The 26,427-nt window shown below is 45.3% G+C and overlaps 1 protein-coding gene across 2 annotated transcripts in view; it reads left to right on the top strand.

The window, feature by feature from the left end:
• Positions 1-16,200, top strand: part of LOC106597410 (semaphorin-3aa) — a 75,881-nt gene extending 59,681 nt beyond the window's left edge. For both annotated transcript variants that reach the window (XM_045722241.1, XM_045722242.1), the window contains 7 exons: positions 1,706-1,850; positions 4,106-4,325; positions 5,036-5,127; positions 5,359-5,558; positions 9,805-9,872; positions 11,778-11,923; positions 12,184-16,200. In XM_045722241.1, the coding sequence (XP_045578197.1) occupies positions 1,706-1,850; positions 4,106-4,325; positions 5,036-5,127; positions 5,359-5,558; positions 9,805-9,872; positions 11,778-11,923; positions 12,184-13,011 (1,699 nt within the window). In that variant the 3' untranslated portion in view covers positions 13,012-16,200. The remainder of the gene's footprint in view (positions 1-1,705; positions 1,851-4,105; positions 4,326-5,035; positions 5,128-5,358; positions 5,559-9,804; positions 9,873-11,777; positions 11,924-12,183) is intronic.
• Positions 16,201-26,427: the final 10,227 nt, after the last annotated feature.

Here is a 26,427-nt window from a genome sequence, read left to right as displayed (position 1 = left end):
TTGGAGTACATTTTTTAACTAACTCCCCTCCCCTATTATTATTATTAATAGTAGTATTATTATTAATAATAATCATAATAATATGCATAACAATAACAACAATAACATCATATTGTAGTTGTCAGTGTTTTTTACGATTTTAGTAGCAAAGCAGAATTAATACATCTAAATATGAGGTAAACTCCCAGCAGAGGCCCAAGTCCAATGTGTATATCCTCTGGCGTGTTGATGTTAATGTGTTGTTGTTCTCGGTATCCATAGCCAGAATGATTTTGCAGTGCATGGTGATCTAACAGGTTTCCTGTTATATTCATCAGAGGTGTACGGAGAGTGAAGTCTGTGAATCCCAAAAATAGTCATTATACAGATGATTAACAAAACATACATACAACAGTATTCATACCTTGGTTTTTGTGGTAAATGTGAATGAAAAAAGCTGTTTTGATAATGGTTTTCATACACGTACCTTGTCCATAATGTAGAGGCCTATGGGATATTCATTGAAGAGACACAAAAGTAAGCAGTTCAGTCATCTGCACCCAATACAGCCAGCCTTCAACATATTCTTATAGCCTACATATTCTTACCTCTTTGTTGATTGATAACCATTGAATTGTGTCCATTTTCGGATTTAGAAAGATTTTCACTAAGAGCAGCTGTTTAGCTGGTTAAACAAAGTTTAGCCGTGTGATAGTAAACATTATGTCCATGTCAAGAAAGCTTCTCAACAGCCAGCGGCACTCGCTGCACTGGTCGCCGAATCGCAGCTGCTTTTCCAAAGCCTATGTCAGATACTCCAGTGAGTGTCATTTGCTCAATAGGCCTTGTTGCAAAGAAATATGTTTTCCACTTTTTTATTTTTGTAATATTTGTGCAGTTGAACACTGCTGTTATAAACGTAATTGTTCTATTTATCGTTATCGCATCAATTCAGGCAATTTATTGTGATATGGATTGTTTTCCACATCGCCCAGCTCTAATCTCAAGTGATACTATTCTCTGTATAGCGCAGTGCACTACTTTACCCAAGCCACAGGTGAATAGGGTATAGTTTGAGATGTACCAATAAACTACTGCATGTCCATAAATAATCAGTATTATGTGCATTTAGTCAATTAAAATGTATTATTTAATATTTTATGGCAGTATATGGATTTGTTTGAATTCATTCTAGAGGAATTTTTATGGTCTTGAATTTCTTGTAAATGATTCTGTCCAGCCCTACGATTCACACGGATACACTTTACCACTTGAAACACATTATGGAATTGTCCATTGGAATACCTACAGTGGTGGAATACTGCAACACAGCATTCCCATCATTCCCGCCAACTGTGTTCCATTAGAGGTGAATTACGGTCTCGCTCGTTGGTAACCGGCCTAAATTCCTGTCCATTCTCTGGAAGCTGGATTCTATCACAGCCATGTTCCTCACCGTCATCCTCTCCATTAAATGATGACAACATTCTTCTTGGTCTGTCTGTTGTATGTCAGAGTGATCTTTGATTCTGTCCTCTTCTACAGCTATAATATCAAATCTGGATATTGTTATTGTCTTATGTTGTGAAGGTGATGGGTCTCACAGCCTTTTTCTCCCCCCTCTCTCTCTCACTCTCTCTCTCCCTCTCTCTTTCTTTCCCTCTACCTCCTCTCATCCTCTCATCCTCTCTCTCTCCCTCCCTCCCTCCCTACTCCCCCTCTACAGTAACATATTCAAAGGCTCAGCAGTGTGTATGTACAACATGGCAGACATCCGGAGGGTCTTCCTGGGTCCCTATGCCCACCGAGATGGGCCCACCTACCAGTGGGTACCCTTCCAGGGGAGGGTGCCCTACCCCCGCCCTGGCACGGTGAGTCATATGGTGGTTATGACAGGTTATAGCACCTCATAGCTGCTACTTAGAAGCTGATAGACAAAGTCATTTAAACTGATACTTAGAACCCATATTTACGTATGGAAGTAGCAAGTGACTGATGACACACATGTCTAGATTTATAGAAGTGATGAAGATCAATAGTTATAGCAAGGTAATGTGACTTACGAAAGGGATACGTAACATTAGTATTCATCACAATAATCTCAATAACCATATTTCCTACTAATTATAACACGGCTCAACATGAAATACATATGACCTCAGTTCCAGACACATAGATGTATTAAATGTGACTTGTTAAATCTATAATCTCCTGTTATCCATAGTGCCCCAGCTATGGCCTCAGTTCCAGACACATAGATGTATCAAATGTGACTTGTTAACTCTAGAATCTCCTGTTCTTCACAGTGCCCCAGCTATGACCTCAGTTCCAGACACATACAGTGAGGGGAAAAAAGTATTTGATCCCCTGCTGATTTTGTATGTTTGCCCACTGACAAAGAAATGATCAGTCTATCATTTTAATGGTAGATTTATTTGAACAGTGAGAGACAGAATAACAACAACAAAAAATCCAGAAAAACGCATGTCAAAATGTTATAAATTGATTTGCATTTTAATGAGGGAAATAAGTATTTGACCCCCTCTCAATCAGAAAGATTTCTGGCTCCCAGGTGTCTTTTATACAGGTAACGAGCTGAGATTAGGAGCACACTCTTAAAGGGAGTGCTCCTAATCTCAGTTTGTTACCTGTATAAAAGACACCTGTCCACAGAAGCAATCAATCAATCAGATTCCAAACTCTCCACCATGGCCAAGACCAAAGAGCTCTCCAAGGATGTCAGGGACAAGATTGTAGACCTACACAAGGCTGGAATGGGCTACAAGACCATCACCAAGCAGCTTGGTGAGAAGGTGACAACAGTTGGTGCGATTATTCGCAAATGGAAGAAACACAAAAGAACTGTCAATCTCCCTCGGCCTGGGGCTCCATGCAAGATCTCACCTCATGGAGTTGCAATGATCATGAGAACGGTCAGGAATCAGCCCAGAACTACACGGGAGGATCTTGTCAATGATCTCAAGGCAGCTGGGACCATAGTCACCAAGAAAACAATTAGTAACACACTACGCCGTGAAGGACTGAAATCCTGCAGCGCCTGCAAGGTCCCCCTGCTCAAGAAAGCACATATACATGCCCGACTGAAGTTTGCCAAAGAACATCTGAATGATTCAGAGAACAACTGGGTGAAAGTGTTGTGGTCAGATGAGACCAAAATGGAGCTCTTTGGTATCAACTCAACTCGCCGTGTTTGGAGGAGGAGGAATGCTGCCTATGACCCCAAGAACACCATCCCCACCGTCTAACATGGAGGTGAAAACATTATGCTTTGGGGGTGTTTTTCTGCTAAGGGGACAGGACAACTTCACCACATCAAAGGGACGATGGACGGGGCTATGTACCGTCAAATCTTGGGTGAGAACCTCCTTCCCTCAGCCAGGGCATTGAAAATGGGTCATGGATGGGTATTCCAGCATGACAATGACCCAAAACACACGGCCAAGGCAACAAAGGAGTGGCTCAAGAAGAAGCACATTAATGAAGATCTGCAAAGAGGAGTGGGACAAAATCCCTCCTGAGATGTGTGCAAACCTGTTGGCCAACTACAAGAAACATCTGACCTCTGTGATTGCCAACAAGGGTTTTGCCACCAAGTACTAAGTCATGTTTTGCAGAGGGGTCAAATACTTATTTCCCTCATTAAAATGCTAATCAATTTATAACATTTTTGACATGCATTTTTCTGGATTTTTTTCTTGTTATTCTGTCTCTCACTGTTCAAATAAACCTACCATTAAAATTATAGACTGATCATTTCTTTGTAACTGGGCAAACGTACAAAATCAGCAGGGGATCAAATACTTTTTTCCCCTCACTGTAGATGTATTAAATGTGACTTGTTAACTCTAGAATCTCCTGTTATTCATAGTGCCCCAGCTATGACCTCAGTTCCAGACACATAGATGTATTAAATGTGACTTGTTAACTCTAGAATCTCCTGTTATCCATAGTGCCCCAGCTATGACCTCAGTTCCAGACACATAGATGTATTAAATGTGACTTGTTAACTCTAGAATCTCCTGTTATCCATAGTGCCCCAGCTATGACCTCAGTTCCAGACACATAGATGTATTAAAACTGACCTATAGCCTCTTGTTCTTCATAGTGCCCCAGTAAAACGTTTGGGGGCTTTGACTCCACCAAGGACCTCCCTGATGATGTGATCACCTTTGCGCGGGGCCACCCGGCCATGTTTAACCCTGTGCACCCCATCGGGGGTCGTCCCATCGTGGTGAGGACTGATGTGGACTACCAGTTCTCCCAGCTAGTGGTGGACAAGGTGGAGGCCGAGGACGGACAGTACGACGTCATGTTCATTGGAACAGGTCAGTGAGATATGATTCATTTATTTTTAGATGATCCTTTTTTATTAAAATTAGCAATCCAACTGGTTGAATGCTACATAAAAAAGTCCATGTTTTTTGGGGGGGAATTTTGGATATGTGCTCAAGGTTGTTACGCTGCGTGAGCGCAAAAGCCAAGCAAATGTCCCCTTGAGCGAAGCTCACCTTGACATCAACTAAAAAAGGAAATCCTGCAATGATTTGTTGCCTCCTTCTTTTGACCTTGAGTGATTGTACAGTTATATTGTAGTGTATTGAATACAAGCAATGTGAAGTCAAGGACATGCATTGAAGTGGAACTATAATTCCTTCTGTGTTCTCTCTATGGGAATATACTATGAAGTATGTAAGGGACAACTGAAATGAAAAGTGTCATTATACAGTAGAAGGATATCTAGAATATGTACAATTAAGGTATGTTACCTGATAATTCATGCATAATAAACACTGATGTTGACATATGTGTGCTGTTGTAGACCTGGGCACGGTCCTGAAGGTGGTTAGGGTCAGATAGATAACTGAATACTGACGTATGTTTCCTGTTGTAGACCTGGGCACGGTCCTGAAGGTGGTTAGGGTCAGATAGATAACTGAATACTGACGTATGTTTCCTGTTGTAGACCTGGGCACGGTCCTGAAGGTGGTTAGGGTCAGATAGATAACTGAATACTGACGTATGTTTCCTGTTGTAGACCTGGGCACGGTCCTGAAGGTGGTTACCATCCCAAGAGAGAGCTGGCATGACCTGGAAGAGGTGGTCCTGGAGGAGATGACCGTTTTCAGGGTACGGTCACACACTGGGAAACTGGTTATGGTCATAATTGATTGCATTTACAAGGCAAATATTCAAGGAAGTCTAATAGAACATCTGTCATTTTGTTGGGAAGGGAAGGGTACATGATCAATGTCTAGCTCTGAAATAAAAGGGAGGAGTAGGGAAATCCATTGGGAGTTATGAGGGGGGTGTCTAAATTAATCAGAGTGTTATATCTTCTCTAACTGTGTCTTTCTGCAGGAGCCCACCCCCATCACAGCAATGGAGCTTTCCACCAAACAGCAACAGCTGTACCTGGGCTCGGCGCTAGGCGTTTCCCAGATGCCTTTGCACCGCTGTGAGGTGTACGGGAAGGCTTGCGCTGAGTGCTGTCTGGCCCGTGACCCCTACTGTGCCTGGGATGGAACAGAGTGCTCCCGTTACTTCCCTACCGCCAAGCGGTAAGAACACACACACACACACACACACACACGCATATGCCCACATATCACATACAGTGGCAAGAAAAAGTATGTGAACCCTTTGGAAATACCTGGATTTCTGCATAAATTGGTCATAAAATTTGATCTGATCTTCATCTAGGTCACAACAATAGACAAACACAGTCTGCTTAAACTAATAACACACAAACAATTATACATTTTCATGTCTTTATTGAACACATGGTGTAAACATTCACAGTGCAAGGTGGAAAAAATATGTTAACCCTTGGATTTAATAACTGGTTGACCCTCCTTTGGCAGCAACAACCTCAACCAAACGCAGTTGCGGATCAGACCTGCACAACGGTCAGGAGACATTTTGGACCATTCCTCTTTACAGAACAATCTTGGGATGTCTGGTGTGAACTGCTCTCTTGAGGTCATGCCACAGCATCTCAATCGGGTTGAGGTCAGGACTCTGACTGGGCCACTCCAGAAGGCGTATTTTCTTCTGTTGAAGCCATTCTGTTGTTGATTTACTTCTGTGTTTTGGGTCGTTGTCCTGTTGCATCACCCAAATTCTGTTGAGCTTCAATTGGCGGACAGATAGCCTAACATTCTCCTGAAAAATGTCTTGATAATCTTGGGAATTCATTTTTCCGTTGATGATGGCAAGCTGTCCAGGCCCTGAGGCAACAAAGCAGCCCCAAACCATGATGCTCCCTCCACCATACTTTACAGTTGGGATGAGGTTTTGATGTTGGTGTGCTGTGCCTTTTTTTCTCCACACATAGTGTTGTGTGTTCCTTCCAAACAACTCAACTGTAGTTTCCTCTGTTCACGGAATATTTTGCCAGTAGCGCTGTGGAACATCCAGGTTCACTTTTGCAAACTTCAGACGCACAGCAATGTTTTTTTTGGAGAGCAGTGGCTTCATCTGTGGTGTCCTCCCATGAACACCATTCTTGTTTAGTGTTTTACGTATTGTACACTCGTCAACAGAGATGTTAGCATGTTCCAGAGATTTCTGTAAGTCTTTAGCTGACACTCTAGGATTCTTCTTAACCTCATTGAGCATTATGCGCTGTGCTCTTGCAGTCATCTTTGCATTAGCAACAGTGCTGAACTTTCTCCATTTATAGACAATTTGTCTTAACGTGGAATGATGAACATTAAGGCTTTTAGGTAAATACCCTTTTCCAGCTTTATGCAAGTCAACAATTCTTAATCTTAGGTCCTCTTTTGTTCGAGGCATGGTTCACATCAAGCAATGCTTCTTGTGAATAGCAAACTCAAATGTTGTGAGTGTTATTTATAGGGCAAGGCAGCGCTAACCAACATCTCGAATCTCGTCTCATTGATTGGACTCCAGGTTAGCTGACTTCTGACTCCAATTATCTTTTGGAGAAGTCATTATCCTAGGGGGTTCACATACTTTTTCCAACCTACACTGTGAATGTTTAAATGATGTATTCAATATAGTCAAGAAAAATACAACAATTTGTGTGTTATTAGTTTAAGCACACTGTGTTTGTCTATTGTTGTGACTTAGATGAAGATCAGATCAAATTTGATGACCAATTTATGCAGAAATCCAGGTAAACCAAAGGGTTCACATACTTTTCTTGCCTTTGTACACGTACACAAATACACTGGTACACACATTCAATTTGTGTGATTGTTGTGCATTCCACAGCTCAGGGGTGGTAAAAACATGCTTCCCCGCACACACACACAGTCCTGGCCAGTAGCAGTGTTAGAACCACTTCACCCTACAGCCAAGAGTTATAAAACACCCACATAGCCACACACACCAAATACAAAAACTGACCTAAGATCAACATCTACGCTAGGGAAGTATGAGAGAATTGACTAGGAGCCTCAGAAGGAGGGCAGTAGAGGGGTGGTGGTACACCCTTGGTAAGGGCTGCTGGGGCGCTCCAGTACTCTCCAAATATTTTATTCTCCAGCTAAATGAGAACCAGACGTCCGGGCTCAGCTCAGCAGGCACTCGGACTGCCCTGCACGTGTTCAGACAGCCAAAGACAGGAATGCTCTGGGAGGAAATGTAGGAAGAGTGTGTGTGTGTGTTGGGTAGGAGCAGGGTGTGTGTGTGTCTGTGTGTCTGTGTGTGTGTGTGTGTGTGTGTGTGTGTGTGTGTGTGTGTGTGTGTGTGTGTGTGTGTGTGTGTGTGTGTGTGTGTGTGTGTGTGTGTGTGTGTGTGTGTGTGTGTGTGTGTGTGTGTGTGTGTGTGTGTGTGTGTGTGTTGGGTAGGAGCAGGGTGTGTGTGTGTGTGTGTGTGTGTGTGTGTGTGTGTGTGTGTGTGTGTGTGTGTGTGTGTGTGTGTTGGGTAGGAGCAGGGTATGTGTGTGTCTGTGTGTCTGTGTGTCTGTGTGTTGGGTAGGAGCAGGGTGTGTGTGTGTGTGTCTGTGTGTGTGTGTGTGTGTGTGTGTGTGTGTGTGTGTGTGTGTGTGTGTGTGTGTGTGTGTGTGTGTGTGTGTGTGTGTGTGTGTGTGTGTGTGTGTGTGTGTGTGTGTGTGTGTGTGTGTGTGTGTGTGTGTGTGTCTGTGTGTTGGGTAGGAGCAGGGTATGTGTGAGTCTGTGTGTCTGTGTGTCTGTGTGTCTGTGTGTTGGGTAGGAGCAGGGTGTGTGTGTGTGTGTGTGTGTGTGTGTGTGTGTGTGTGTGTGTGTGTGTGTGTGTGTGTGTGTGTGTGTGTGTCTGTGTGTCTGTGTGTGTGTCTGTGTGTTGGGTAGGAGCAGGGTATGTGTGTGTCTGTGTGTCTGTGTGTCTGTGTGTCTGTGTGTTGGGTAGGAGCAGGGTGTGTGTGTGTCTGTGTGTGTGTGTGTGTGTGTGTGTGTGTGTGTGTGTGTGTGTGTGTGTGTGTGTGTGTGTGTGTGTGTGTCTGTGTGTCTGTGTGTCTGTGTGTTGGGTAGTAGCACGGTGTGTGTGTGTCTGTGTGTCTGTGTGTCTGTGTGTCTGTGTGTCTGTGTGTCTGTGTGTTGGGTAGGAGCAGGGTGTGTGTCTGTTTGTCTGTGTGTCTGTGTGTCTGTGTCTCTGTGTGTTGGGTAGGAGCAGGGTGTGTCTGTGTGTCGGTGTGTCTGTGTGTTGGGTAGGAGCAGGGTGTGTGCGTCGGAGGGGATGTATGAATGTGTAAGTGTATTTATGTGTGTGTGTGTGGGTGGGTAAATGGGTGTGTGTACATGTTGTTTATATTTGTGTGTGTGTGGCTGGACGGGTGTGAGTTGTTGCATGAGTGTGTGTGTGCGTTTGTGAAAGAGAGAAAGAACGCAAGAGAGAGTGAGAAGAGCAATCTGACTATCCAATACAGGAATGATCAGCCTGAACCAAACCTCCCTCCATCTGTTTCACCTTTGCAGCTCCTCCAATCTCTCTCTCTCTCTCTCTCTCTCTCTCTCTCTCTCTCTCTCTCTCATAAATGTCCTGTACGGTTATAGAAACCCTGACACGAGACCTAGAGACCTCCACCTTTGGCTGTGCTCCCCTCTCTCCCTTCAGATTTTTATGACACGTAAGAGCCTATGATCTTAGTGGTGATGAACCAGGGAACCATAGAACCAGGAAACACATAGGGAGCACAGGGAAGCATGTTATCTGTTAGCCAGTACAAAGCAAGGTTGTGAAAATGTCCACAATGCATCTGTAAAAACACGGCTTATAATATGACTCGGACACGCAATCGGCATGAACATGTACAGTACATGGAGCAGAAAGACACACACACACACACACACACACACACACACACACACACACACACACACACACACACTGTATGGACTAAAGGGTCTTTCAAGTCGTGGAGGACATAGTCAGGATTTTCATGTTTAGTAATGACATGTCCCTGAATGATGAATCATTCCTTTATTAGAAGCAAAAGGTTGACATGTTTTTAAATGTGATTTTTTTCTCTTGTTATTTATCCACCCACTCAATAGCATCAGACTTAACAGAGGACTGATGGTGAAATAAACAGTTCTGCTCTGTTCTTCAGTTGTACTGCACACGCGTGTCAGCTGTGCCACTGGTTAAGATTGCCCTCTAGTGGTAGAAACATCACAGTACATAGAGCCCTCAATCACTGGCTCCTTCCCGATGGAACTGAGGAGGGAAATAAGTCTGAGGAAACAGAGCAGTGAGTGGCCTGACCAACACAAACAGGTTGATATGTTGTGTGTGAGGGACGTTTATTAACTCACTGGGAACACAATCTAACGTGTGTATGTTTTTTTGGTTGTTTCATAGGAGAACGAGACGCCAGGACATCAGGAATGGAGATCCCCTCTCCCAGTGCTCTGACCTGCAGCATCATGGTACAAACTCTTTAGATTTTTATTTGACGCTTTCATCTCACACACACACACACACACACACACATACACACACACACACATACATACAAGTGCGTGCAGACATGCAACCTTCACCCCAATACACACGTGTGCCCACATAAAACCCATACATTTTATTTGTATTTATTTTATTTAACTAGGCAAGTCAGTTAAGAACAAATTCTTATTTACAATGACGGCCTACCCCGGCCAAACCTCCCTTAACCTGGACGACGCTGGGCCAATTGTACGCCGCCCTATGGGACTCCGGTTGTGATACAGCCTGGAATGGAACCAGGGTCTGTAGTGATACCTCTAGCACTGAGATGCAGTGCCTTAGACCGCTGTGATACAGCCTGGAATGGAACCAGGGTCTGTACTAATACCTCTAGCACTGAGATGCAGTGCCTTAGACCGCTGTGATACAGCCTGGAATGGAACCAGGGTCTGTACTGATGCCTCTAGCACTGAGATGCAGTGCCTTAGACCGCTGTGATACAGCCTGGAATGGAACCAGGGTCTGTACTGATGCCTCTAGCACTGAGATGCAGTGCTTTAGACCGTTTTGATACAGCCTGGAATGGAACCAGGGTCTGTACTGATGCCTCTAGCACTGAGATGCAGTGCCTTAGACCGCTGTGATACAGCCTGGAATGGACCCAGGGTCTGTACTAATACCTCTAGCAGTGAGATGCAGTGCCTTAGACCGCTGTGATACATCCTGGAATTGAACCAGGGTCTGTACTGATGCCTCTAGCACTGAGATGCAGTGCCTTAGACCGCTGTGATACATCCTGGAATTGAACCAGGGTCTGTACTGATGCCTCTAGCACTGAGATGCAGTGCCTTAGACCGCTGTGATACAGCCTGGAATGGAACCAGGGTCTGTAGTGACGCCTCTGGCACTGAGATGCAGTGCCTTAGACCGCTGTGATACAGCCTGGAATGGAACCAGGGTCTGTACTGATGCCTCTAGCACTGAGATGCAGTGCCTTAGACTGCTGTTATACAGCCTGGAATGGAACCAGGGTCTGTACTGATGCCTCTAGCACTGAGATGCAGTGCCTTAGACCGCTGTGATACAGCCTGGAATGGAACCAGGGTCTGTACTGATGCCTCTAGCACTGAGATGCAGTGCCTTAGACCGCTGTGATACAGCCTGGAATGGAACCAGGGTCTGTACTGATGCCTCTAGCACTGAGATGCAGTGCCTTAGACCGCTGTGATACAGCCTGGAATGGAACCAGGGTCTGTACTGATGCCTCTAGTACTGAGATGCAGTGCCTTAGACCGCTGTGATACAGCCTGGAATGGAACCAGGGTCTGTACTAATACCTCTAGCACTGAGATGCAGTGCCTTAGACCGCTGTGATACATCCTGGAATTGAACCAGGGTCTGTACTGATGCCTCTAGCACTGAGATGCAGTGCCTTAGACCGCTGTGATACATCCTGGAATTGAACCAGGGTCTGTACTGATGCCTCTAGCACTGAGATGCAGTGCCTTAGACCGCTGTGATACAGCCTGGAATGGAACCAGGGTCTGTAGTGACGCCTCTAGCACTGAGATGCAGTGCCTTAGACCGCTGTGATACAGCCTGGAATGGAACCAGGGTCTGTACTGATGCCTCTAGCACTGAGATGCAGTGCCTTAGACTGCTGTTATACAGCCTGGAATGGAACCAGGGTCTGTACTGATGCCTCTAGCACTGAGATGCAGTGCCTTAGACCGCTGTGCCACTCAGGAGCATGCACCACCCTCCCCCAACACACACACACACACACACACACACACACACACACACACACACACACACACACACACACACACACACACACACACACACTGTGGTGTTTCTCTGGTAACCCTATCCTTGTGTCTGTGTAGATGATGTGGACGGGCTGGGTCATGTGGAGGACAGGAGTGTGTACGGAGTGGAGAACAGCAGCATGTTCCTGGAGTGTAGTCCCAAGTCCCAGAGAGCCCTCATCTACTGGCAGCTCCAAAGACCCAACGAGGACCGCAAACATGAGGTGGGTACACACACACTCTGCATGCAAGATGTGTCCTATTCACCATCATTCTCAATAACGTCCCAATCATTTTCAATAACTTTGCAATCACACTAAACCTTCACAAATGATTACTCGAAATTGCTTCAGTTTGTTAATAATCGATTGCCATGCACTCAAATGGAACCATATTGAGTGGATATTGAATCCACCCCACCCTTTCAATTCCCCCCTCCCTTTCCTCCCCTCCCCCTCATTTCCCTCTCCATCTCTCTGTCCAGATCAAGTCGGAGGACAGGGTGATCCGCACGGAGCAGGGCCTGCTCATCCGTATCCTCACCCAGGCCGACTCAGGCGTCTACACCTGCCACGCTGTGGAGCACGGCTTCATCCAGCCCCTCCTCCGCCTCTCCCTCCAGGTCATCCCCACACAGAGGCTGGGTGAGCTGCTGCCTGGTGGGCCTCAGGGTGGAGCTGGAGGGTCTGGTGGCGCAGGTAGTGGGTCTGGTGGTGCAGGTGGGCCTGCTGGTACAGGGCACTCGACAAAACACAAGCTGTGGTACAGGGATTTCCTCTCCCTCCTCGACCACCCTGACCTGAACAGCGTGGAGGAGTTCTGCGAGCGTGTGTGGCGGAAGGAGCGCAAGCAGCGGCGTCTGAAAACCCCCACCATCACCACCAATGACCAAAGTCTGGCTAGGCCTGACGGCGGAGCTCCAAGCTCAGGCCTAAAGCCTAAAAGTAGTCCTCTTGGCGCAGGTGCACCCAATGCCCAGAAGCAGCAGAGCGGGCATCCTACGGTGCAGCAGCAGCAGAACAAAGAAGGGAGCCCCCGGAGCACGAACACCCAGAAGGTGCAACACCATGCAGGTATGCTGACCCAGGCACAGGCCCCTAAAAACAACAACCAGAATGCCCAGAACTCTCAGGCTACGCCCAACACCCAGAGCCCCCAGAAGGGCCAAGGCGCCCTGGGGGGAACCCAGGTGCCTGGTAGTGGGGCCAGAGGTGGACCCCAGCACACGGCCAAGTGGAGGCGGATGCAGGAGAATAAGAAGGGGCGAAACAGGAGGACCCACGAGCAACAGAGACCCCCGCGGAGTGTCTGAGACACACACAGCAACACACACACTTACACACATATTGTACATTAAAATATAGACTTGCTATCCCATAAAGATATACTGTAGGAACCCACATAATGCAATACTCATGGACATATGCTCATTCACACATAATATGTAGACAGAAAAATACCGTCCCAATGGAATGCTCTAAAACATACATATAAAGCACACACACACACACACACACACACACACACACACACACACACACACACTGCAAATACCCTGTGAAGACTTGGAGAAGACTGGCGACTAACAAGACATTGAAGACTGAGGCTAAACTGGAATCGTATGCGTACTGTACATGCTAACCATGCGGATATAGTGGCCCAGGGGGTACAATTTGAGGAACTGTGTAGTCCAGGTCCGTGTTGCAAGGGGACCGAGTTATCTGGCGGACACATAGCCCTCCTGTACAGACGCTACTTCCTTATAGGACTGGGATGGGGTTAAAAAAACATTCATTTTAAGTGAGGATGATACATGTTACATATTCAGAAATTTCGGCAAGTTTGGACAATGGCCCCTACAGGACATTTCAGAAGACATTTCAGAAGGGATTAAGACTTTAAAGTTCAGTAGGGACGTCCATTACTGGCCTTGTTGACATGCGCAGAAGGAAGAGGATTGTCCACTATATAGAGACTGGAAGAACTATAAGGATAAAGAATAATTTGTCCTGTTGATTGCAAACTAGAACCGAAATACATCAAAAGAAGCACAGTCATTTTCAGAGAGTGGACTGCAATTCCCATAATACAGTTCGTCTGCTCAACTTTATTCAATTGATTCGATTCACAATGACTCTCATGAATGAGCACTTTGGGCTTGTACATAGAGCTTGACTGTCTTATAGGTCAAACAGATTAAATGGGGCACAGTTAGCTGGTTAACAATCCACAACGATGCCCTGCATATTGTTTGTAGTTCAATAACAGAATTATTCAATATAAAACGACAAAATCCACAATAGCCTGTGATCTGTGCAGCAAAATCAAGCTTCTCTTCCTCCCAAGGCTTGAAAAGCATTGTGCATGTCGTAGTCAATCAATGTTCATGATTTGAATAAGCTATTTCTTGCCAGTTACTCGCTATGTAAGGTTTTTTTATGTTAAAGGAGTCCTATGAAAGAAAAATATATTTTCTGTTTTAATTTGATATTTACTTCTCTCTCTCCCTACAAAACACTGCACCCCTGTAGGGGTAAACAATTATGTAGTAGAATTTTTGACCTGCCCCTTTAAGTTATTTTTCTTTCTTTGCTTTCTCCTGGAGTTGCGTGTGAACTTCTAATTCCAGTCATATGTTCGTGCTCAGTCTGGAAAACAGACTGCCTATTGATTCTGTACATATACATACAACAACAAAACGATTCTTTATGTATGTAAATATATACAACCAGAACACCACTGATTATTTATTTCTCATTGTTTTGTGAAAGGGTTGCATTTATTTTTGATATTCTGGTATTTTGGCTCATCAATAATCAAGAAAAGAAACTGCGGCACGTTGAGAAACAAAGACAGATCAATGACGACGGACTTCCTCTGTCAAGGACTCCCTTTTTTCCCGGGGGGCGTGTTTTGGAAGTGAACCACGGGTTTGAGAGTGGGAGCAGGGGATTGTTGTGTGTTTTACACTATCCAGACTGAGAGTGGGAGCAGGGGATTGTTGTGTGTTTTACACTATCCAGACTGAGAGTGGGAGCAGGGGATTGTTGTGTGTTTTACACTATCCAGACTGAGAGTGGGAGCAGGGGATTGTTGTGTGTTTTACACTATCCAGACTGAGAGTGGGAGCAGGGGATTGTTGTGTGTTTTACACTATCCAGACTGAGAGTGGGAGCAGGGGATTGTTGTGTGTTTTACACTATCCAGACTGAGAGTGGGAGCAGGGGATTGTTGTGTGTTTTACACTATCCAGACTGAGAGTGGGAGCAGGGATTGTTGTGTGTTTTACACTATCCAGACTGAGAGTGGGAGCAGGGATTGTTGTGTGTTTTACACTATCCAGACTGAGAGTGGGAGCAGGGGATTGTTGTGTGTTTTACACTATCCAGACTGAGAGTGGGAGCAGGGATTGTTGTGTGTTTTACACTATCCAGACTGAGAGTGGGAGCAGGGGATTGTTGTGTGTTTTACACTATCCAGACTGAGAGTGGGAGCAGGGGATTGTTGTGTGTTTTACACTATCCAGACTGAGAGTGGGAGCAGGGGATTGTTGTGTGTTTTACACTATCCAGACTGAGAGTGGGAGCAGGGGATTGTTGTGTGTTTTACACTATCCAGACTGAGAGTGGGAGCAGGGGATTGTTGTGTGTTTTACACTATCCAGACTGAGAGCCTTCAGGATGATAAGCACAAGCTTCTCAAGCCCTCTTCTATGTGTCTGTCTCTTCTGGTCTTTTCGTAAATGGGGGATTTTTCTACCTAGGAGTTTTCTTCGTTGGAGTTTGGAATCCCATCCACCTATTTCATTCGCTCATCCCAAATACTCATTTTATGTAAGATAATACTACCCAAAACCTGATAAACATTAGCTGTGAATTTCTATGTAAGAACTAGTAAGGAAAAGGTTCAACTCTAAACCTAGTCTGAGGACGCTGAGTTAAAGCTGCATGTGAATGCTACTTAAGTGCATCTTTTCTATTGTCTCTAGATGTTTCCTGTGAGAGGTAAAAGTCCTGTAGGCAACATGTGTAAGAGAGATGTGAATATTCTTCCTTTTTGCCAAAACAAAGATGCCAACATGTACCAGGGGTGTATTCACTAGGAACCAAACAGAAGCAAACGGGCCGAAACGGGGAGGGACTAACCTGAACTTGTCCAATAACAAACGCACATTTTTGTTGCAAATCGTTTTCTGTAGCTAAACATTTTGCTATGGTGTCTGCTAATGAATACACCCCAGTGATGTTACTCCAACCCCAAAACATGTATTAAGACCTTCAACTTTTCATACAACAGTGTGTTTCCCCCTCAGTATACAACAAGACTGATGTGTCAATGCAATAATGGACCGCAGATAGCAAGGTTTCCTGGTGGTTTGTGGTATGTTTCCGGTCTCTCACGGTGTGTAGGGTGGACGAGGAGAGAACAGATACCCCTGCTGTAACATGGCTCTTCCTGGCATGCGTTCAGTTGTCTAATTAAACATTTCCTGTAAAACCTAGCCTTGTTGTTGTTTTTTTGTAACTTCTGTCCAGTTATATATGGTACAGTATGATGCATGTGAATCTGAGTTGACAAAATGTCTTTTGATTGTGTTGTACAGTCATTTCAAATTGTGCCATTTTATCACATTTAGTCACAGGTGGGACTGGGAGCAGTCAGTTTGCACACTCAAACACACAGATAAAAGGTTGAGCTGATGAAAAACATACTTTTACTGGAATTATATTATGGTGAATTACACAGTATTATATATTCTTTAAAAACGTTTTTAAAAATACTTTCCAACAGACAGTGAAGCCTGCTCCTTCACCAGAGGATACCATCTGAACCCAGACCATGGAAGAAGATGTGACTCAGTTCTAAGGTATGTGCTGAATCACCGTGGCTGTGTTTACACAGAGGCAGCCCAATTCTGATATTATTGGCTAAAGATCCGATCTGATTGATTAAAAGACCAATTAGTGTCAATAGATCAGAATTGGGCTGCCTGTTTAAACGCAGCCAGAGTGGGCTCTCAGTGCTGAGTATAGTAAATACTAGTAGAATCACCAGCTCTCTGTCCACATCCTTCAGTGGGTTGACCACGGCTCCCATAGAGAGATTTCATTGACTAAAGGCAGAAATTATGTGTTAAAAAAAAGGTAATTGATATGTTATACTGTATAAGTAACAGGCAGTGATGGAAACACCCCCTAGCCATGAATAATTCAACTGGAGGTTCATGTTTTAGATTAGCCACAAGAGGACACTATTCTCTGTTCCAATGGACTTCCATTTCTACCGAGCTTTTCAGGGGATTGCATTTTAGCTGTTGTCATTCTAGTTCACGTGTCAAACTCATTCCACGGAGGGCCGAGTGTCTGTGGGTTTTAACTCCGCCATTGGACTTGACTGATGAATTAAGGTCACTGTTTAGTAAGGAACTCCTCCCACCTGGTTGTCTAGGTCTTAACAAAAAAAAACAGACACTAGGCCCTCAATGGAATGAGTTTGACACCCCTGTTCTAACACTTTAGTTAGTAGTCTAAGATCCCTGTATATCAGTTATGTGACTGGAATGCAATGACCATCAGCTGTTTATGTTCATCAGCCACAATGTCTTACGCTGTGTGTTACCCTATGTCTATAGTTTTGAAGATTCTACTGGTGTGGAGACACAGATGGTTAACAGTTAACACAGTGCCACTAAAGGCCTTCGTGAGGTCGTCATCTCCACTCTAATTGCCTACAGTGGCACAGCGTGTTACCTAAAATGGTGCTCTACCACTGAATCCCTGCAGATACCTTAAACGGTTCTCTACCACTCTCTGTGTGGGCACATACTCCCTGAACCCTCTGACTGACACACACACACACACACACACACACACACACACACACACACACACACACACACACACACACACACACACACACACACACACACACACACACACACACACACACACACACACCCAGTCACGCAGAGAGAGTGTGCATGTGGAAACCTCAGCTTAACTGATGAGAGTAGCACAATCTATGTTCCCAAGCCCCAAGAGTCACAAGCGTGTAGTGAATTCACAGGGTTCGTTACCATGGGTACTGCCCCGAGAGCACAAGGGCGTGTGTGTGTGTGTGTGTGTGTGTGTGTGTGTGTGTGTGTGTGTGTGTGTGTGTGTGTGTGTCAATGGAGGCTGCTGAGGGGAGGACGGCTCATAATAATGACTGGAACGGCACTCATGCAATGGCAAACACATAGAAACCATGTATTTGATACCATTAAACTCATTCCACTCCAGCCATTACCACGAGCCCATCCTCCCCAATTAAGGTGCCACCAACCTCCTGTGGTGAATGTATGCGTGTGCATGTGCACGCACACACCTTTGGAATGGTGTGATAGGTGACTACCAATGATAAACAACACACTACAGCATATTTGTACCCCTTGGTAATAAAGACTGTTTAAGCACAGGGTTTATTATGTCATTGACATTGCAGTGACTACTCTCTTCGGGTGCATCTCAATAGTCTGGAGTAGCTTCCTGCCCTCGTCTCTTTTTCATCTGTACTCATCTGAAAATTGAAAGCAATATGGTGGATGCCAATGGCGGAAAGGAGACAAGGAGAGGAATCCATTTTAGATTACTGAGATACACCCCTAGATTCCTCAAAGCAGAGGCACCCACTTGCTCACTGCTTGAAACATCGGTGCTGATCCAGGTTAAGTGGCCCAGGGGGTACACTTAACCTTTTGCAGTTGTGTTGCGCTAATCATCAGGGGTTGTATGTATCAAGTGTCTCAGAGTATGAGTGCTGATCTAGGGTCAGGTCTCCCCTGTCCATATAATCATACTCATTATAATCTAAAACACAAAATCTGATCCTATGTCAGCTACTCCGAGATGCTTGATACATACAACCTATTAATGACACAGCAATCCTCGGAAACGTGCAGCACGACTGCAAAAACATCAACCTGGAACACGGCCATTACAACAAGCATAATTAAGCTACATCTATGCATATTCATGTAGCTTTGAACTGAGGCATTCTGTTCTGTTGTGTCAATGACAGGTCTGTATTGCAGCGTAGACAAGGCTAAACAGCTGGTAGGTAGGAATGTAACACCGACATGTCTCACAACAAGCTATCTCGGATTTAGAGATGGATTGAAATATGCCTAGTGTTACCATGGCAAAGAGGCTCTCTTGACGACAGGAGGTTGGTGGCACCTTAATTGGGGAGGATGGTCTCGTGGTAACGGCTGTAGCGGAATAAGTGGAATGGTATCAAATACATCAAACACACGGTTTCCATGTGTTTGATGTCATTCCATTCGCTTCGTTCCAGACATTATTATGAGCCGTTCCCCCCTTCAGCAGCCTCCACTGCTCGAGGTTCCACTCATATCTCTTATGTGGAAGAATATGTTTGTACTGTGTCTTAGTCAGGTGAATGAATAGGAAGACACCACATGTTTGCTAACCCAGAGGTTTGTTTGTTTGTGGTTGTGTGTAGGTTGGCCTATTGTAGACTGTAATGAGATGCAAGTCACCGTTGTTGTCATGTGATTGCCACTAGAGGGCACACAGATCCCCGTACTGTAAAGATGACCTATGGAAGTTCAACATCACTTCTTTATAATAGACAGAATGGGACAATGGATATAAGGGCAAAAGAAGGTATGTGGTCTCCTGCTGGGGCGTAGAGAAAACATTGCCATGGGCGTGGAAAAACATTGTCATGGGGCGTAGAGAAAACGCTGCCATGGGGCGTAGAGAAAACATTGCAATGGTCGTAGAGAAAACATTGCCATGGGGCGTAGAGAAAACATTGTCATGGGGCGTAGAGAAAACATTGCCATGGGACGTAGAGAAAACATTACTATGGGGAGTAGAGAAAACATTGCCATGGGGCGTAGAGAAAACATTGCCATGTGGAGTAGAGAAAACATTGCCATGGGGCGCAGAGAAAACGCTGCCATGGGGCGCAGAGAAAACATTGCCATGGGGCGTAGAGAAAACATTGCCATGGGGAGTAGAGAAAACATTACTATGGGGCGTAGAGAAAACATTACTATGGGGAGTAGAGAAAACATTGCCATGGGGAGTAGAGAAAACATTACTATGGGGAGTAGAGAAAACATTACTATGGGGAGTAGAGAAAACATTGTCATGGGGCGTAGAGAAAACATTGCCATGGGGAGTAGAGAAAACATTGCCATGGGGAGTAGAGAAAACATTGCCATGGGGCGTAGAGAAAACATTGTCATGGGGAGTAGAGAAAACATTGCCATGGGGCGTAGAGAAAACATTACTATGGGGAGTAGAGAAAACATTGCCATGGGGAGTAGAGAAAACATTGCCATGGGGCGTAGAGAAAACATTGCCATGTGGAGTAGAGAAAACGCTGCCATGGGGAGTAGAGAAAACATTGCCATGGGGCGTAGAGAAAACATTACTATGGGGAGTAGAGAAAACATTGTCATGGGGCGTAGAGAAAACATTGCCATGGGGCGTAGAGAAAACATTACTATGGGGAGTAGAGAAAACATTGCCATGGGGAGTAGAGAAAACATTGCCATGGGGAGTAGAGAAAACATTGCCATGGGGCGTAGAGAAAACATTACTATGGGGAGTAGAGAAAACATTGCCATGGGGAGTAGAGAAAACATTGCCATGGGGAGTAGAGAAAACATTGCCATGGGGCGTAGAGAAAACATTGTCATGGGGCGTAGAGAAAACATTGCCATGGGGCGTAGAGAAAACATTGTCATGGGACGTAGAGAAAACATTGCCATGGGACGTAGAGAAAACATTGCCATGGGGCGTAGATAAAACATTGCCATGGGGTGTAGAGAAAACATTGTCATGGGGCGTAGAGAAAACGCTGCCATGGGGCGCAGAGAAAACATTGTCATGGGGCGTAGAGAAAACATTGCCATGGGGAGTAGAGAAAACATTGCCATGGGGAGTAGAGAAAACATTGCCATGTGGAGTAGAGAAAACATTGCCATGGGGAGTAGAGAAAACATTGCCATGGGGCGCAGAGAAAACATTGCCATGGGACGTAGAGAAAACATTACTATGGGGAGTAGAGAAAACATTGCCATGGGGAGTAGAGAAAACATTGCCATGGGGCGTAGAGAAAACATTACTATGGGGAGTAGAGAAAACATTGCCATGGGACGTAGAGAAAACATTACTATGGGGAGTAGAGAAAACATTGCCATGGGACGTAGAGAAAACATTACTATGGGGAGTAGAGAAAACATTGCCATGGGACGTAGAGAAAACATTACTATGGGGAGTAGAGAAAACATTGCCATGGGGAGTAGAGAAAACATTGCCATGGGACGTAGAGAAAACATTACTATGGGGAGTAGAGAAAACATTGCCATGGGGAGTAGAGAAAACATTGCCATGGGGAGTAGAGAAAACATTGCCATGGGGCGTAGAGAAAACATTGCCATGGGGCGTAGAGAAAACATTGCCATGGGGCGTAGAGAAAACATTGTCATGGGGCGTAGAGAAAACATTGCCATGGGGCGTAGAGAAAACATTGCCATGGGGCGTAGAGAAAACATTGCCATGGGGAGTAGAGAAAACATTGTCATGGGGCGTAGAGAAAACATTGCCATGGGGCGTAGATAAAACATTGCCATGGGGAGTAGAGAAAACATTGCCATGGGGCGTAGAGAAAACATTGCCATGGGGCGTAGATAAAACATTGCCATGGGGAGTAGAGAAAACATTGCCATGGGGCGTAGAGAAAACATTGTCATGGGGCGTAGAGAAAACATTGCCATGGGGCGTAGAGAAAACATTGTCATGGGACGTAGAGAAAACATTGCCATGGGACGTAGAGAAAACATTGCCATGGGGCGTAGATAAAACATTGCCATGGGGTGTAGATAAAACATTGCCATGGGGTGTAGAGAAAACATTGTCATGGGGCGTAGAGAAAACGCTGCCATGGGGCGCAGAGAAAACATTGTCATGGGGCGTAGAGAAAACATTGCCATGGGGAGTAGAGAAAACATTGCCATGGGGAGTAGAGAAAACATTGCCATGTGGAGTAGAGAAAACATTGCCATGGGGAGTAGAGAAAACATTGCCATGGGACGTAGAGAAAACATTACTATGGGGAGTAGAGAAAACATTGCCATGGGGAGTAGAGAAAACATTGCCATGGGGCGTAGAGAAAACATTGCCATGGGGAGTAGAGAAAACATTGCCATGGGGAGTAGAGAAAACATTGCCATGGGGAGTAGAGAAAACATTGCCATGGGGCGTAGAGAAAACATTGCCATGTGGAGTAGAGAAAACGCTGCCATGGGGAGTAGAGAAAACATTGCCATGGGGCGTAGAGAAAACATTGCCATGGGGAGTAGAGAAAACATTGCCATGGGGCGTAGAGAAAACATTGCCATGGGGCGTAGAGAAAACATTGTCATGGGGCGTAGAGAAAACATTGCCATGGGGCGTAGAGAAAACATTGCCATGGGGCGTAGAGAAAACATTGCCATGGGGAGTAGAGAAAACATTGTCATGGGGCGTAGAGAAAACATTGCCATGGGGCGTAGATAAAACATTGCCATGGGGAGTAGAGAAAACATTGCCATGGGGCGTAGAGAAAACATTGCCATGGGGCGTAGATAAAACATTGCCATGGGGAGTAGAGAAAACATTGCCATGGGGCGTAGAGAAAACATTGTCATGGGGCGTAGAGAAAACATTGCCATGGGGCGTAGAGAAAACATTGTCATGGGACGTAGAGAAAACATTGCCATGGGACGTAGAGAAAACATTGCCATGGGGCGTAGATAAAACATTGCCATGGGGTGTAGAGAAAACATTGTCATGGGGCGTAGAGAAAACGCTGCCATGGGGCGCAGAGAAACATTGTCATGGGGCGTAGAGAAAACATTGCCATGGGGAGTAGAGAAAACATTGCCATGGGGAGTAGAGAAAACATTGCCATGGGGCGTAGAGAAAACATTGCCATGGGGCGTAGAGAAAACATTGCCATGGGGCGTAGAGAAAACACTGCCATGGGGCGTAGAGAAAATGTAGCAGTTTTAAAGCAAGTTTTCTGTAATTCTACACATTTTGTAATGACTTATGCCGTGTTAATATAAGAGCTGAGTGAGAATGACTAACACAATCAATGGGTCCCCCTGGAGGTCAGGTATTCACTCACGATTACTACAAGTTTAGATAGCTGGCTAGACTATCTACCAGTCTATAGATTGTTAGCTGACATGGCTAATGGAGTGACATAACAAGAGAAACACTGCTGATGCACGACACATTTAGAAATTGCATCTGGTGTATTCTACTATTCTAACTCTTAATAAGAGACCCCCCCCTCCCAGTCTCCTCACGACTCCCAGATTGGGCTCTTCAGAAGCTCTGACTCACACTCGTTCCGCAGCCCAGGAGTGGGCTCCAAGGATTCTAGGAACATCAACTCTGTCAGCAGGGAGAGGAGATTCAGGTCCATGACAAGACAGCGCTCACACAGACCTACTCCTTAAATATCTCTCTGTTATTTATTTCCTGTCTTTCTATTTATTTAATTCCCTCTCCCTCCCATGCTTTCTCTAATCATCTCTTCCTCATCTCTTCCTCTCAACATCTGTACCAAGCTGAACCCTATTCTCTCTTTATACCCCAGTTGGCCCACAACTTAGCATAAGGCTAATGTTAAGCACTTTGTAAAACAATGATACCTAGAGGCTGCTCTTGAGTACACAAATTCAGCCAAACACACAGAGCACCTTGACTGTTTGATGTGGGATTTCCAACCCTCCCTCACCCCATAGTTACGACCCCTCAGGCGGCAGGAGTTCATAGATGCCATGGCAACGCTTGACTCTTGAAGGGTTGCTTTGCAGAAACTCCCAGAGGAAACAGAGAAGTCACTGGCGGCCATTTTGAGTCTAGACCGAGCCCTTGGAAGCAGGGGCGAAAATCTGATATCCACTTTGGAGGGGACAATTACATGAAATTTTCTCAAGAGCAATTCCTGAGGGGGACACCAAAAGTAGTGCTGTAACACATAGCCTACATTGTAATATGGTAAATGTATATTGAGGAACCAAAGAAATAAGGTGTTTGCCGTACTCCTAACTACCGGTTCCCAAAACTACACAACTAATCACAACAGCAATACCATTGCCTTTAACAAATCTTAGTTCAGACACCAGTTTAAGTTGAGAGTGGGGGTATCCATGGCATTTTCCAATTATGTTCCTATTTTACAAGTCAAAAAAATTGAGAACCTTTCATAATGTTGCCAAACAAAGACTCAACAAACTTACCTGAGACTCCCTCTCTCTGCCAGTCTGTCCCTGCATATCTGTCCCCAACTCTGCTGTCTGTGTGCCATCTGTTGCCTGCTCTGCCTAATGACATCATTGTGAAACATTTCCATTAGAATTTCATTTCTTTCTTATGAACATTTTATCAACTAGTCTTTGAGATATTAGGCTACTAGGGTTCTTACTATGCTTTTTGTTGTATTGAAAAATACTCTGATGTCCGTCTATTATTTTTCTACCTGGCTGGCTACACACACAGTGTGTAGGTTATTTACAGTAGGAGATGGGCTTCTATCATCTTCAATCATTCTATATGGGCTTCGATCTAAAAGGTAGCTAGCAAATGTGAAACGGATTAAAATGACAAGAGTTGACAGCTGTATGAGTTCACCATTTACACAACATATGCTGCAACCTTTTGTAATTTTAGTTTGTTTCATATTGGCTGGCTTCCAACAATAGCTGAATTTGCAAAGCTAGCGAGCACCAATTCAGTTTCAGTGGTGTTTGCTATAATCTTTGCTACCCGGGTTAAATAAAGGTGAAATAAAATAAATAAATAAAAGTTCCCTTGCGACAATTTAGCTTTTGCAACGAGACCATTAAATATATTTAAGACAATGGTAGATGAGAGTGTAGTTAGTTGTAATTGTAGTTATCTTAGCAAGCTGAATTGTTTACCAGTTGCTAAGCAGTTGCTAGGGACTCTTTTGGAAGAAGCTAGCTAGCTAACGAAGAACAACAAAGAATATCTAGTTAACAGAAGAAAAAAAAGAGAAAATCAGGACAGAAGAAAAAGGATCTCAAAGTGAAACAGTTCTCTAAAGACACAGGAGACAATAATACAAGAAACAACACTTCTGTAGCTTGTCAACTATGTGTCTGTCTATCCCTGTTCTCTCCTCTCTGCACAGGCCATACAAACGCTTCACACCGCGTGGCCGCTGCCACTCTAACCTGGTGGTCCCAGCGCGCACGACCCACGTGGAGTTCCAGGTCTCCGGCAGCCTCTGGAACTGCCGGTCTGCAGCCAACAAGGCTGAGTTCATCTCAGCCTATGCTACCCTCCAGTCCCTAGACTTCCTGGCGCTGACGGAAACATGGATTACCACAGATAACACTGCTACTCCTACTGCTCTCTCTTCGTCTGCCCACGTGTTCTCGCATACCCCTAGAGCATCGAGCCAGCGGGGTGGTGGCACTGGAATCCTCATCTCTCCCAAGTGGACATTCTCTCTTTCTCCCCTGACCCATCTGTCTATCTCCTCATTTGAATTCCATGCTGTCACAGTTACCAGCCCTTTCAAGCTTAACATCCTTATCATTTATCGCCCTCCAGGTTCCCTTGGAGAGTTCATCAATGAGCTTGACGCCTTGATAAGTTCCTTTCCTGAGGATGGCTCACCTCTCACAGTTCTGGGTGACTTTAACCTCCCCACGTCTACCTTTGACTCATTCCTCTCTGCCTCCTTCTTTCCACTCCTCTCCTCTTTTGACCTCACCCTCTCACCTTCCCCCCTACTCACAAGGCAGGCAATACGCTTGACCTCATCTTTACTAGATGCTGTTCTTCCACTAATCTCATTGCAACTCCCTTCCAAATCTCCGACCACTACCTTGTATCCTTTTCCCTCTTGCTCTCATCCAACACTTCTCACTCTGCCCCTACTCGGATGGTATTGCGCCGTCCCAACCTTCGCTCTCTCTCTCCCGCTACTCTCTCCTCTTCCATCCTATCATCTCTTCCCTCTGCTCAAACCTTCTCCAACCTATCTCCTGATTCTGCCTCCTCAACCCTCCTCTCCTCCCTTTCTGCATCCTTTGATTTTCTCTGTCCCCTATCCTCCAGGCCGGCTCGGTCCTCCCCTCCTGCTCCGTGGCTCGACGACTCACTACGAGCTCACAGAACAAGGCTCCGGGCAGCCGAGCGGAAATGGAGGAAAACTTCGCCTCCCCTGCGGACCTGGCATCCTTTCACTCACTCCTCTCTACATTCTCCTCTTCTGTCTCTGCTGCTAAAGCCACTTTCTACCACTCTAAATTCCAAGCATCTGCCTCTAACCCTAGGAAGCTCTTTGCTACCTTCTCCTCCCTCCTGAATCCTCCTCCCCCTCCCCCCTCCTCCCTCTCTGCGGATGACTTCGTCAACCATTTTGAAAAGAAGGTTGACGATATCCGATCCTCGTTTGCTAAGTCAAACGACACCGCTGGTCCTGCTCACACTGCCCTACCCTGTGCTTTGACCTCTTTCTCCCCTCTCTCTCCAGATGAAATCTCGCGTCTTGTGACGGCCGGCCGCCCAACAACCTGCCCACTTGACCCTATCCCCTCCTCTCTTCTCCAGACCATTTCCGGAGACCTTCTCCCCTTCCTCACATCGCTCACAAAACTCATCCTTGACCGCTGGCTACGTCCCTT

The sequence above is a fragment of the Salmo salar genome, chromosome ssa07, assembly GCF_905237065.1.
Source record: "Salmo salar chromosome ssa07, Ssal_v3.1, whole genome shotgun sequence".
Taxonomy (NCBI): Eukaryota; Metazoa; Chordata; class Actinopteri; order Salmoniformes; family Salmonidae; genus Salmo; species Salmo salar.
This window is presented reverse-complemented; position numbering and strand designations above follow the sequence as displayed.